Source organism: Nicotiana tabacum, chromosome 17, assembly GCF_000715075.1.
Source record: "Nicotiana tabacum cultivar K326 chromosome 17, ASM71507v2, whole genome shotgun sequence".
Taxonomy (NCBI): Eukaryota; Viridiplantae; Streptophyta; class Magnoliopsida; order Solanales; family Solanaceae; genus Nicotiana; species Nicotiana tabacum.
Genome location: NC_134096.1, coordinates 31,336,062 through 31,350,660, shown reverse-complemented (window position 1 = coordinate 31,350,660; position 14,599 = coordinate 31,336,062). Strand labels below are relative to the sequence as shown.

Below are 14,599 nucleotides of genomic sequence, written 5' to 3'. Positions count from 1 at the left end.
TCTGAAATTAACACCCCGCTGCTATAGGAATGTCCAGAACCATCAGTAGGGTAGCATGACGGAAGAGAGCACGAAACCCTTGGCGGCATATTAACTGAAAATAATGGTCTGACACTAACATCAATTGGGGCATGCTCAACAATCTCCCTAGAAGAAGAAGAAGAAGAAACTTTGAGTGTGTCCTCAGCACAACTAAGCCCAAGAGCAGGTGAAGGGTTGATGGAATCGGGTCCATCAGAGGCGGGGGGCCGTGGATTAACAGCACCATCCTTAGCCGGTTCTGCCCCTGCAGCAGCGGCCATCGTAGAGGGGCACATGTCACTAGAGCTCGGTGAAGAAGTGCCATTGTGTGAAGCACCTTGGCCAGAGGAAGGAGGAACGACTGTTCCCATATGCTTAGGAGCCTTATCATGCGCAGCTTGAAATAAACTGAGCCCATTAGGATCAATTCTAATGGAATTGGGGAAAGTTGTTGGGCCCATGTGAGGAGGCCCAGGCCTATACTTGCTGAAAGCATGCCCGACCCTATGATAAGTAGAAGAGGACTGTCCCATTCTGCCTTTCCAGCCTGCCTCACTGACCCATTCACGTCTTCTCCTCCTGTTAAAATTTTGTCTTCCTCCCCCAATTTCAAACCTCCCGTCTCTTCTCGATCTAACGTTTGATTCCGGCTTAATCCAGTGATCCGATGAACCCTCCCCTCCCCTCCCTTCTATCTGACCTTCCCTTTTCTTCCGTCGCTATCACAGGCATAAAAATAGGGCGAAATTCAGGGCTCAACCAAACCCTATAACTCAAGTAGCCATCTTCCACCATAGTGGAGACAGGGATTCTGCCCCCTTTCCTCACCACAATCCTCACTCGCGAGAGATCGTGTAAACTGCAAGTGACATCAATAAAACCCCCACAAATTTCCCCTATCTTCTTGAATAGGTCAAGACACCAAAGATGCACCGGGAGACCCACCATGTTGACCACCAATGTTTCACCAGTGAAGCGAGGGTCAAGACACCCATCATGCTCCACCCATCTGTCTAGATTTAAAAAGTTCCCATCGAACCACCTGTTTCCTCTGACAAGAATTTCCGAAGCTTGAGACTTGTCAACAAAACGAAAGAGAGATTGAGTATCCCCCAATTGCGATATTTTAAGCTCGTCCTTGACGTTCCATGCCTCTGCTGCCCAGTTCCTAACAGCCTCCGGAGAACCAACCCATTTGGAGAAAGACCCAATGAGACTAGATTCCAAGAAACCATTGCGTCTGAGGGTGTGCTCCTCGGACAGCGTGAAGTGCGGCTCCTGTCCTACATCGAGCTTTCGATGGCATCTTCCCCCAAGTTCTAAGGCTGGCCAAGAGACAGCTTTCATAAAAGACATGTTTTCCAGTTTTCTAGATTCTAGAGAGAGAAAAGAGCTTCTCTCTGTACAATCCATCATATTCTAAATGCGGCTGTCCCGGAAAAACTGGCCGAAAAAAGCCTCAATAGTCGGGATAATAGTATTCACAGTGGGTGAAAATAGTATATATGAAGGGAGGAAGGTTTTCTCGTACTGAACAAAGGAAACAATCGTAAGAAACTGTGGTTTAAGGGCCGAAAAAAGAAAAAGTCGTCAGAATTTGGTGAAACTGGCAAGGGATGGCTCGGAAATGCCTCGAGAAGAGGTTGTCTGAAGAAAAAAATTTGAAAAGTCGCCGGGAAAGGACACACGCGCCGGCGCGTGGCTGAAATCTCGCCGGAAAGACAGGCGAGTTGGCGGCGCGTGAGGGCGCGTGAGAGTTCAGTTGCCGGAGAAATTTACTGGGGTTTGGACGCGGGGAGCTTGGCTCTTGATGGGTGTGGTGGAAAATTAGGAAGAAGAAGAGATGGAAGAGGCTCGGCCATAGGAAGCACTGTTGCGAAGGCACTGTTGCGAAGGCACTGTTGCGATGCCTTGTTTCGCAATTTTAGCGGTCTATTACGCCTTCTTTATTCTCCGTTGAGTAAGAACAGACTCCATTAAAACCACTTCTTAGAGACAGTTTGAATTTATCATACCTTCAGCCATTACTTGAGTAATTATCTCATCCTTCTCTTTGAGAAGAGCTGCAGCATCACTTTTCTTATTCTGTTCCCTGCGTAGTGTATCCCTCTCCCGGGTTTAAGGGCCACAAGTTTCAAAAGTTTTTTCCCTCTTAAACTTTGTGCCGAGTCAAATTACCTCATATAAATTGAAACCGAGGGAGAAAGTGTTAAGGTACCCACCATGATGAGCATACCTATCATACTTCTACGGTTTGGCAACAATAGATGACAAACATCCATATGCATAACATCACACCAAATAGAGTTCTTATATATTCATTTTTCTAAAGTTGCTGCCATGTGACCAAGAGGTAATGGGTTCGAGCCGTGGAAACAGCCTCTTGCAGAAATGCAGGGTAAGACTGCGTATAATAGACCCTTGTGGTCTGGCCCTTCCCGGACCCCGAGCCCCGCGCATAGCGGGAGCTTAGTGCACTGGGCAGAGTTCTTGCATAGTTTTCCAACAACAAAAGAAACTAAGTATCGATGAGTTATCTACAAACATCAACATTCTGAAGCAATTATCTTGTAAAGGTGTTTTTGAGGTTCGGATGGCAAACTAAGTTTAGTAACCGTCTCAACAACATATATGCAACTTCCACCATTGATGATCACCGAACAAACCTTTCTATTACAAGTATTGGGTGTGAAATAATCTCTCATAAACCGGATGATCTTACCTTCTTGTTCAATCACAAATTATTATCTTGGCCTCCTTGAGCTGTCTCTAGTAGTCATATAAAAGGAACTAACTTCTTACCCCTTCTCATCATTCTTAAGTATTCTTCATCTTTCTGCCTCCCGTAACATTAGAGGTTCCATCGTAGTTCACTTAGGCTCTTTTAATATTTTCCATCTTTTGAACCCAGCATCCTATTTTTCATTCCATGAGTAGATTATCAAGTATGCTCTAATACCAAATTTATGTGATTCTTTCGGCTAAAAAATCAACCATGATGAAGATCTTGAATTGGAAACAAAGGTTGGGACAGTATGATGAAACAAGCGTATCTCAAGCTGAAAGACTCGACATCATTCAAAACAAAGTAAGATGAGATTATAAACTATCAGATTAACTAATTACTCGTCAGAAACAAGCAAAAACTTGAGAACAGCTTAAAACATGAGATGGTTTTGCATGGTCAAATAGACAAACTGCAAATGTGATGGGTGTTTATCTAAAAGTTCACCATTTGAAATCAATTAACGTGGTAAAAGAACACCACATGAAACACAATTGAGAATTAAAACCTCATAAGTGCACAAAATAATAATAACTATAAGGCAAAAAAAATCATACAAAATCATTTACTGCATCTTGAAAAGCTCTCACGTACATTTCCTTTCTCTCAAGCATTCACTGATAGATGGATGGGCTACATTCATCCTCTAATCTTCTTTTTTTCTTCTAAAGCCAAGTCGAACATCATATCCTTGCATGTAGCTAGCATTACTCGCTTAATCCAAATTGATCCAATATTTTCTATCGTAATTGAGTAGCCGAAGTAGTCAACATTTTCTGCCAGTAATTGTACACGTTAAACCAATTTTTTAACCGTAAGAATGGGTCCCTTTGATGCTAGCTAAGTGGGGAAAAAACATACCTTTCTGAAGGCTCTAACGTGTCCCTGTTCTTGGTAGTCTATGGTGGAAAGACTACATCTAGAAATTCAACTTTCTTCTCGTTCCAATTCTAAGCAGCTTGGTTTGACGATACGATGTTTTGCTCGTAGAGTAATTTCATGAGGTACTGAAACTAGTTTTTCCTAAATCTCAATCTCAAACAATTTCACATCTTGTAGCTTGAGTACTTGAGCAATTGTCATAGCTTCTTGGCTTCATATGCTAAAGACCACGAGAAGGCGTTGGTGAGGATATTTTCTCCACAATACCTACACTTCCATATACTGATCATGTTTCCATCTCACCTTAAACATGATTTCACCAACAAGGCAACGAGATGGTTCACTCTTCCAACCCCCTCAACCCAATCCTCTTGGAAACCTTATTATTCAGTTACTACTCTCCAAAAACTCCGCACCTCATTGTCAAATCCACTTGGCCATTTTAATAAGTGTGCTTTGCTAAAGACTCTAAAATCCTTCACATTGAGGCCTTCATACTGTATTGCGGATATGACCACTTTCCAATTCGCCAAGTGAAACTATTTTGTCTCATCCTTAGTATCGCACAAAAGTTTCCTCTCAAAATCAACTTCCGGAAACACTAACAAACGCATTCATTGACATGCAAGATGTCGAAATACTAAACATGCTCTTGATTAATACCTCCTTGCTTCCTTTAAACAAATATTTCTATTGTCATCACAACTTTTTCTACACGTTTCAATCACGGATTTCATAGTGAGCAATCTTTTACATGATACTCTTAGTGGTAAGTCATAAAAAATGTCCACCTAGTAATTGACCACTAGTGCTGGAAAACCATGCCAAATATATAATTCTCATAAAGGATATTTACGAAGGAGTCTCAGTGTGATAACCACAAAAGAGATACACAATTTCCTATAACTGCGAGTTCACACTAAAAATCTGGAACATGTACATGATTACCCTAAGAATGTTCTAAACAAAAATATGCTAAATGAGATTCCAAGGCCAATTGACAAGTGATGTGGTACTAATTGAAAACACTAACGAGATCATTATCAATCAAAACTTGGAACTATGGAGAGGCACCGAAAACAGTAAGCAGTACAATATACACACACACTGAAAGTTTAACCTCAATAAGACGAATGGTTGTGTGATGACATTGGACATTGTAGCACCGAAATGCAAATATTTAAGATATTTAAGCTCAATCTTTCAACAGAATTGTATGATAGATTAAGATGTAACAATATAGAATTAAATAGTATATGCAACTTGAAGGCATATACTCTTCTGGGGTTTAACCATTCAATTAGGCTAATCGCAATTCATCTTTTCTTAAATTTAAATGACCCAAAGTTCACTTATTTCCTGATTAAAACAAGGGATATTACACTGAGGATACTGCAAGTGTTCAAGTCATCCAATGTACCAACTGATTTTCTTTTCAACTGTCCTATAGAACAACTATTTATATCATTTTTCTGAAAAAGAACTGTTGATGTCATTCTTTCTTCTTTCTTTTCCCAAACCAAAAGAGTACACTAGAATTAACCTTCCATTACTAACTTGATAAGCTCCAATTTAAAACAGACGTCAGAATTGGATAAATTATGCCCGAAATATGAGTAATTGCTTCAAAAACAGAAGAGACATGCCAGCCAAAACAAGAAGGAAAACGTGTTCACCTGTAAACCTTGGGGAGTGAGTAAATGAATCTCGATTCGAGTACATTTCCTAATAAAAACCAAAATTGAGAAAAAGAATTAACAAATTAGTAACCAATTTTCACACAAAAAAATGAATAAGCAAAGAAAAGAATACAAAAAAGAAAACACTCTGTATGTAATTATCAAAGCCGACTAACTACGGATTGTAAAACCCAAAAATAGTGAACTCGGAAATGCAAATTAACAATGGGCCGACCCACCAGGAAAACCCCAATAGTTGAGCACAGTAGTAGGTATAATTCACTAGAAAAAAAGTGCTCTACAAATAAAACAAGCCAAAATCCACAAACAACTATAGCAAATAGGCAAAAATGAGGAAAATAGGAAAGCTAGGGCATACGTACGCAATGATAAGATTGAGCTCGTGAGGAGCGGTGAAATTGCCAACACAGGAATGTGTAGCGTTCGTTGGCTTGTGAGCCGTAACCACATAGTTCCATATACTCATCTTGTTAACTTCTTCTCCTCTAGATATCGAAATCCCGAGCTACGCGTACGAACCCTAAGACCCTTTTTGTTTCTCTCTCTAAATATATATGTATAGGACAGTCGTGAGTTCAATCAGTTGAAAATAGTGAGTTTTGAAAGGAGGGAAACGAGACACTGCATTTATATATTGACGGTGAACTTAGTGAAGAGAAACATCTAGCCTCTGGACTAGTACACCGAAGACCAATACGATGTCGTTATTACTTAAAATAGGGCACACAGGCAACATAAAATGAACACTTTGGGCTTTTTAGGGCTCCCGCCACAAAAATGGCTTGGTCTTTGGTGGAGAAACTTGCTACGGTATCCTTGGGGGCAAGGATGAACGGAGGAAATCTTAACGAGATAAACGGGACTGGATCTTATTCGGGCCGAGATAAACGAGACGATCCGTATCACTAAAGCGTCATTTTCTTTTTAAGATTAAGACATCTAAATCTGAATATACGTCTGAATATCAAAATATATATTAAAATTAAGTCATTCGAATCTGAATACACATCTGAATGTCAAGATGTGTATTAAGATCTGAATACTAAATGATTAAGACTGTTTGGTTTTTAACATCTTAATATATAAAATTTACGTTTATCTAAAAATTAATAAACATAAAATTCAAATAAAATACCAATTAATCTAATATTACATCACTAAAATATATAGCTTTTTAAAATATGGTAGTTGCTGGTGGTGATGGCTAACGGTAGTGCTTGTGAATGCCGACTAAAAGCGGTGGTTGGTGATAGGGCTGCTTATCGGGCGGATTGGGCGGTTAATTACTCTTAACGGTTTGGCTTAACGGTTATCGGGTTTTAAATGTATTAATCCGCTAGCCACCCGATAAGATATCGGGCGGATTGGTAACGGTTTAGCTCTTATCGGGCGGTTATTGGGCGGTTTATCGGCCTAATTCAATCTATATTGCGTTCATTAATTGTTTGTTGACCGCCTAGCATACAAATTCAGAATAGAAAATTACACATTGAATCCATACATACATGTCTGTTAACGCCTACATAAGAATGATGTAGTGTGTCATGTATTGTAGAGTGAAAAAAGTTGTGGCACAACACTATTGTTCTTCTATTAAACATAGACAGCAGGCATTAGTTTTAAAAAAACAAAAGCAGAGGTGAACCATAGACAGCAGCTTAAACAATCTTGTTGTAGGGTGGGAGAATAAGCTAAGCTAAGCCAAGCCTGGGATCTTCTGATGCATAGTACGTAAAGGTTCTGATTATTTAGGAATAAGGCGTTAGAACTTAAAGATGGAGTACTAGAAGAAGTGGAAGGGTTTTTGATATTTAATATATAAATATATATATATATATATATATATATATATATATGGATAAAAATGAATTATATATATATATATATGGAAGAAGTGGAAGGGTTTTTGATATTTAATATATATATATATATATATGGATAAAAATGAAATATATATATATATATTCTTAACGGGTTAGCGGATTATCCGTTAAGAAAATTGAATAATCCGCCACCAAACCGATAAGCCGTTAATAAAAAAATTTCAATCCGTTCCCCGTCCGTTAAGCCGTTAACCCGATACCAATAAGCCATTAAGCTTCGATTTCGGTTCGGTTTTCGGTTTCGGTTCGGTTTTGAACACCCCTAGTTGGTGATAGTTTAGGGTAGTAGCTAGTGGTGATTGGTAGTGGTAACTATTATGATTGAAGATGGTGGTGGCGGGTGGTGATATTTAATAATGGCGAGTGGTGGTGGTGGTAGTTGTGATTGAGAAAGACAGTGGTGGGTGGTGGTAGATATAATGATGGGCAGTGCCAGCTATAGTTGTTGATGGTGATGGGGTGGTTAGTTGTGGCAGTTGAGGTGGATTAGTGTTGGTTGTTGTTAATGATGGTGGTGGGAGTGGTGGGGATGGTAGGTGGTGGTAGTCGACAATGATGGCGTCTATGATTGAGGATGATGGTGGTGGTGGGTGGCATGGTGGTAGTTGATAATGGTAGGCGGTGGCGGCAGTTAATAATGAATATGGATGATAGCATCTTAATGAAATTAAGTCTATGTTATAGATCTTAATGATACAGACATATTCATACCCATTAAGTGGTTGTGAAGTAAAAAATAAATAAACACACTTAATGATAAAGATCTGAATAATTAAGATTCAGACTTTGAAAACAAACGCACTTAATGTCTGAGATCTGAATGATTAAGATTCAGACCTCCATTAAGTGCAAACAAATGAGGCTTAACTAATGGTATGGAACGAGATGTGGACCTTAAGTGGACATTTTTTTAAAATATTATTAATTTAAATATTTATATACTAAAGTTGGTAATTGTTTTTTTTAAAGTTAGCAACGGTTATTTTTTTAAAGTTGGCAACGACTAGTTTTTTAAAGTTGACAACGATCAGTATTTTAGTGAAAACTTAGCAACTTCGATCTATTTGGAAATATAACAAATTTGAACACAAATTAGGAAGAAGTTCATGGGTTCAGCTCATTTGAGCATTTTAACAAAACTAAGTGGACATCATGATTTCAAGATCCTCCTATGGTGGGTTCCTTCATCCCACAACCCAAAGCCTACCAATTTGAGCTTAACAACCTTCCCACAAACCTTGATAGTACATGCATACATAATCAACACTCTCACACCCAAGAATCACACTCATCATTAACCATTTTCTACCCAAAATTCAAAATTAAAACTAGGGTATGGAACCATACCTCTTGGATGAAGAATTTTTTAGTTTTCCTTGTGGATTCTCCAACTTTTGAGCAAGGATTGATGAAAAATAGCTTAGGAACTCCCCTCCCACTCTATAGCACTTCCTCACTCTAAAAATATCAGATTTTCTCTTTGCAAATGGTCTTTAACGTCTATATATCAAAATAGGGTCGGGTTATAAAAACCAGAAAATGGACCCTCCGAACACAGCTTTGCGGTCACAGAGTGAACCGTAGAATGAATATGCGGTCTGCAAAATGGGCCACAGAAGTGATGTCAAGAACTAGGCTGCTTGGGTCAGGTCTGCGGGAGACATGCGGTCCTCAGAATTCCCCTCCAGAAATTTTTATGTTGGATCTGCGATGGATTGTGCGGCCCGCGGAAACATTATACGGTCGTATATTGGACCTCAAAAAGACCCTCCAAAATTGGCCATTTTCTATTGCACTCTAGGGCCAATTTGCGGCCCGCAGAGTGATTCTGCGGCCGCAGAGTGGATCGCAGAAATGCCCTGCTCTGCAAAAAAAATTCTTCAACTCCCTCATGCATTATTCAACCCAAAAATTTCGTACCGCGACGAGCTTGCGAGCCGCGAAGAATTTCTACAATCATCTAACATATAAGTCTACTTTTTCATCACGAAACCCCGAGTGCTAGGTGAAATTCTGCGGGGCCTTACATCATCCCCCACCTAAGATCATTCGTCCTCGAATGAGGGTCAAAATCCGCCATTAGAATCCAATGTGACTCAGCTGCTACTTCCCACACTAGCAGTTCCAAATTTTTGACTAACTCCCAAATTTTTCAAAAATTTTGCCTGAGTCTCCCCTATAACTGGGCCTATCCACCTGTCACAGAATCACAGAAACCAATCCTAACAACACAACCATAACACAATGATGTAACACAACCATGGAGGCAATACCGACCACAACGTTATAAACATTATATTACCAAAAGAAACGTCCTTAACATAAATTGTACAAGTGAAACATAATTCATAGAAAGTAAACTCTTAACAATTTCACTGAACATAACTTCATAAATACAGAGTTATTCAAACAAATGAGGGTACTTCCTCTTCATCTCTTCCTAGGCCTCCCAAATGGCCTCTTCAACTTGTTGGTTTCGTCATAACACTTTCACGGAGGAAATTTCTTTATTTCTCATCTTTCGGACTTGCCTATCAATAATGGAAACTGGAATCTCTTCATAAGTCAATTCCTCATTAACCTCAATAGTCTCAACCGGAACAATGAGTGTCAGGGTCTCCGACTACCTTCTTCAACATAGATACATGAAACACTGGTGCACTAAGGACATCTTTAGTGGTAGCTCAAGCCTGTAAGCCACTTGACCAATCCGTTGAATCATTCTATACGTCCCGACATACCTGGGACTCAATTTTCCCGTCTTCCCATACCGCATTATACCCTTCATTGGGAAAACCTTCAAAAATACTCAATCATCTTCTTTGAATTCCAAATCCATGCGACGTACATCTAAATAGGACTTCTGACGACTCTGAGCAATTTTAACTATTCCTTAATGATCCAAATTTCTCTATAGCATGATGCATGAGGTCTGGCCATATCAACTCTGCTTCCCCAATCGCGAACCACCCAATGGGAGATCTACATCTCCTACCACATAGAGCCTCGAATGGTGCCATCTGAATGCTAGCATGGTAATTGTTGTTATAGGCAAATTCTATGAGTGGAAAATGATCATCCTAACTACCCTTGAAGTCAAGAACATAAGTGCGCAACATATCCTCAAGCATCTGAATGATCATTTATGCCTTCCTGTTGGTTTGTGGATGAAAGGTTGTACTAAGATTCACCTAAGTACCCAAACCATGCTGAAATTTCTTCCAAAAATTAGCCGTGAATTATGCCCCCCGATCATAAATGATAGAAATTAGAGTGCCATGCAACCTGACTATTTCCTAGATATACAACTAAGCATACTTTTCCATTGTGTCAGTAGCCTTAACCGGCAAGAAGTGTGCCGATTTCGTGAGTCGATCCATAATCTCCCAAATCGAGCCAAAATTACGAGGAGTGCGAGGTAGTCCTACCATAAAGTCCATATTGATCATCTCCCACTCCCAAGACGAACTCCTAAACTAGCCAAACAGTGAACATCCTTGGCCAACGGCCTTTGATATGCTTCCAAGTGAGCCAAACTACCCATGGATTTCCAGCTAAGAGCATCCGCCACAACATTCCTAATTTGTGTTCAAATTTGTTATATTTCCAAATAGTAACTAGTTGTGAATGGATTTTTGGATGTCTTTCCTGATGAGCTCCTTGGGATCCCACTAGACAGGGAGATTGATTTTGGGATTGATGTGATGCCAGGCACCCAGCCTATATCTATTCCACCCTACAGAATGACACTAGCAGAATTGAAGGAACTAAAGGAACAATTGAAGGATTTGTTAGAGAAGGGTTTCATCCGGCCAAGTGTGTCGCCTTGGGGCACACCGGTTCTCTTAGTAAGGAAGAAGGATGGGTCACTAAGAATGTGTATCGACTATCGGCAGCTCAACAAGGTCACAATCAAGAATAAGTACCCACTGCCAAGGATAGATAATTTGTTTGACCAGTTGTAGGGTGCTAAGTACTTCTCCAAAATTGATTTAAGATATGCGTATCACCAATTAAATATCAGGGAGCAGGATATTCCGAAAATAGTTTTCAGGATCCGGTATGGGCACTTTGAATTTTTGGTAATGTCTTTTGGGATAACGAATGCCCCAGCAGCTTTCATGGATCTTATGAATTGAATCTTCAAGCCTTTCATCGACTCCTTTGTGATAATGTTCATTAATGACATTCTTGTATATTCACCATCATTGAAAAATAGCCACTCTTTTACTATAACACAGACCGGTCCAGCATAATATACTGGAGATTGGTGCACATGTGTATGAACTTCCAACATATTATGCTGAAACCCCAACACGCGGAAAGTTCCAGTGTAATATACTGGAAATTGGAGCACTTGTGTATGAACTTCCAGCATATTATGCTAGACCGGTATATTATACTAGAACTCCAGTATAATATGCTGGATTTATCTGGAACTCCAGTATAATATGTTGGAGTTCCAGTATAATCGTGAGGACCACGCCGATCATCTCAGGACAGCTCTACAAACCCTATATCAGCACAAGTTATATGCGAAGTTTTCGAAGTGTGAATTTTGGCTTGAATCTGTCATATTATTGGGTCATGTCGTCTCTAGTGAAGAAATCAAGGTTGATCCTCAGAAGGTAGTAGCTGTGAAGAATAGGCCTAGACCTACAACTTCAACAGAGATTCGCAGTTTCTTGGGCTTAACAAAGTATTACAGGAAATTTGTGGAGGGGTTCTCTACTCTTGCCTCTCCATTGACTAAACTGACATAGAATGCGGTTAAATTCCAATGATCGGATGCTTGCGAAGAGAGCTTCCAAGAGTAGAAATCAAGATTGACTACGACATTGGTGTTGACCTTACCAGAGGGTATAAAAGGGTTTATGGTGTATTGTGATGCTTCAAGGATCGGACTTGGGTGTGTATTGATGCAACATGGCAAGGTGATCGCTTATGCTTCTAGGCAACTCAAGAATCATGAGAAAAGTTATCCAACACATGACTTAGAACTTGCGGCAGTGGTTTTTGCACTGAAGATTCGTCATTATTTGTATGGGGTCCATGTGGATATATTCATGGACCATAAGAGTCTTTAATATATCTTCAAGCAGATGGAATTGAATCTAAGGTAGAGAAGGTGGCTTGCGTTACTCAAGGACTACGACATCGATATTCTATATCATCTGGGGAAGTCTAATGTTGTGGCGGATGCTCTTAGCTAGAAATCCATGGGTAGTTTGGCTCACTTGGAAGCATATCAAAGGCCGTTGGCCAAGGATGTTCACCAGTTGGCTAGTTTGGGAGTTCATCTTGCGGACTCTAGTCAAGGATGGGTGATTGTGCAAAATAGGGATGAATCATCGCTTGTTGTGGAAGTCAAGGAGAAGCAATACAACAACCCATTATTTTTTCAGCTGAAGTAGGGGATTCAGAAACATAAGACCACGGCCTTTTCTCTTGGCATGGATGATGGTACATTAAGGTACCAAGGGTAATTATGTGTTCCAAATGTAGATGGTCTCCGGGAAAGAGTCATGATCGAGGTTCACGCTTCTAGGTATTTCGTGTACCCGGTATCTACAAAGATGTATCACGATCTCAAGAAAGTTTACTGGTGGAATGATATGAAGAGAAATATAGCAAACTTTGTGGCAAGATGCCCGAATTGTCAGCAAATTAAGGCCGAACATCAAAGTCCCGGTGGGTTGGCACAGAATATAGAAATTTCAATGTGGAAGTGAGAGATGATTAATATGGACTTCTTCCTAATTTGTGTTCAAATTTGTTATATTTCGAAATAGTAACTAGTTGTGAATGAATTTTTGGAGGTCTTCCCAGATGAGCTCCTTGGGATCCCACCAGACAGGGAGATTGATTTTGGAATCTATATCTATTCCACCCTACAGAATGACACTGGTTGAACTAAAGGAACAATTGAAGGATTTGTTAGAGAAGAGTTTCATCTGGCTGAGTGTGTCGCCTTGGGGCGCACCGGTTCTATTTGTAAGGAAGAAGGATGGGTCACTAAGAATGTGTATCGACTATCGGTAGTTCACCAATGTCACAATCAAGAATAAGTACCCACTGCCAAGGATAGATGACTTATTTGACCAGTTGCAAGGTGGTAAGTACTTCTCCAAAATTGATTTAAGATCTGGGTATCGCCAATTAAAGATAAGGGAGAAGGATATTCCGAAAATAACTTGCAGGACCCGGTATGGATACTTTGAATTTTTGGTAATGTCTTTTGGGCTAACAAATGCCCCAGCAGCTTTTATGGATCTTATGAATCGAGTCTTCCAGCCTTTCCTCGACTCCTTTGTGATAGTGTTCATTGATGACATTCTTGTATATTCACGGAGTCGAGAGGACCACACTGATCATCTCAGGGAAGTTCTGCAGACCCTATATCAACAAAAGTTATATGCGAAGTTTTCGAAGTGTGAATTTTGGCTTGAATCTATCACATTCCTGGGCCATGTCGTCTCTAGTGAAGGAATCAAGGTTGATCCTCAGAAGGTAGTAGCTGTGAAGAATTGACCTAGACCTACAACTTCAATAGAGATTCGCAGTTTCTTGGGCTTAACAGAGTATTACAGGAAATTTGTGGAGGGGTTCTCTACTCTTGCCTCTCCATTGACTAAACTGACGCAGAGGGCGGTTAAATTCCAATGGACGGGTGCTTGCGAAGAGAGTTTCCAAGAGTTGAAATCAAGATTGACTACGACATCGGTGTTGACCTTACCATAGGGTATAGAAGGGTTTGTGGTGTATTGTGATGTTTCAAGGATCGAACTTGGATGTGTATTGATGCAACATAGCAAGGTGATCACTTATGCTTCTAGGAAACTCAAAAATCATGAGAAAGGCTATCCAACACATGACTTAGAACTTGCGGTGGTGGTTTTGCATTGAAGATTTGGCGTCATTATTTGAATGGGGTCCATGTGGATATATTCACGGACCATAAGAGCCTTCAATATATCTTCAAGCAGAAGGAATTGAATCTGAGGCAAAAAAGGTAGCTTGAGTTACTCAAGGACTACGACATCGATATTCTATATTCGATGTCGTATTTTCTACTTCCCTTTAGGTTATTAGACGCCGCAATTGCGATTCCTTCTTCGCAATTGTGAGGGTTCGCAATTGCAAACCCTGTTTCGCAATTGCGACATCTGCACCAGAACAAAAGGGAAGGGAAAATGGGATTTGTTCTTATTTCTCTCATTTTTAGAACCCTAGACTCGGTAGGAGGCGATTTGGATATGGGATTCTCACATACAATCATTGAGTAAGTGATTTTGATCAATTTTCAACTATATTGCATGATTATATAT

At 40.0% G+C, this 14,599-nt stretch overlaps 1 protein-coding gene across 1 annotated transcript in view; it reads right to left on the bottom strand.

Annotated features, from left to right (window-relative positions):
- LOC107797933 (DNA damage-binding protein 1) overlaps window positions 1-6,263 on the bottom strand; it is a 29,180-nt gene extending 22,917 nt beyond the window's left edge. Inside the window, exons 1-2 of the mRNA XM_075234162.1 lie at window positions 5,751-6,263; window positions 5,365-5,413 (exon numbers count right to left, since the gene is read on the bottom strand). Of these exons, the coding sequence (XP_075090263.1) occupies window positions 5,365-5,413; window positions 5,751-5,854 (153 nt within the window). The 5' untranslated portion in view covers window positions 5,855-6,263. The remainder of the gene's footprint in view (window positions 1-5,364; window positions 5,414-5,750) is intronic.
- Between the last annotated feature and the right edge of the window lie 8,336 nt (window positions 6,264-14,599).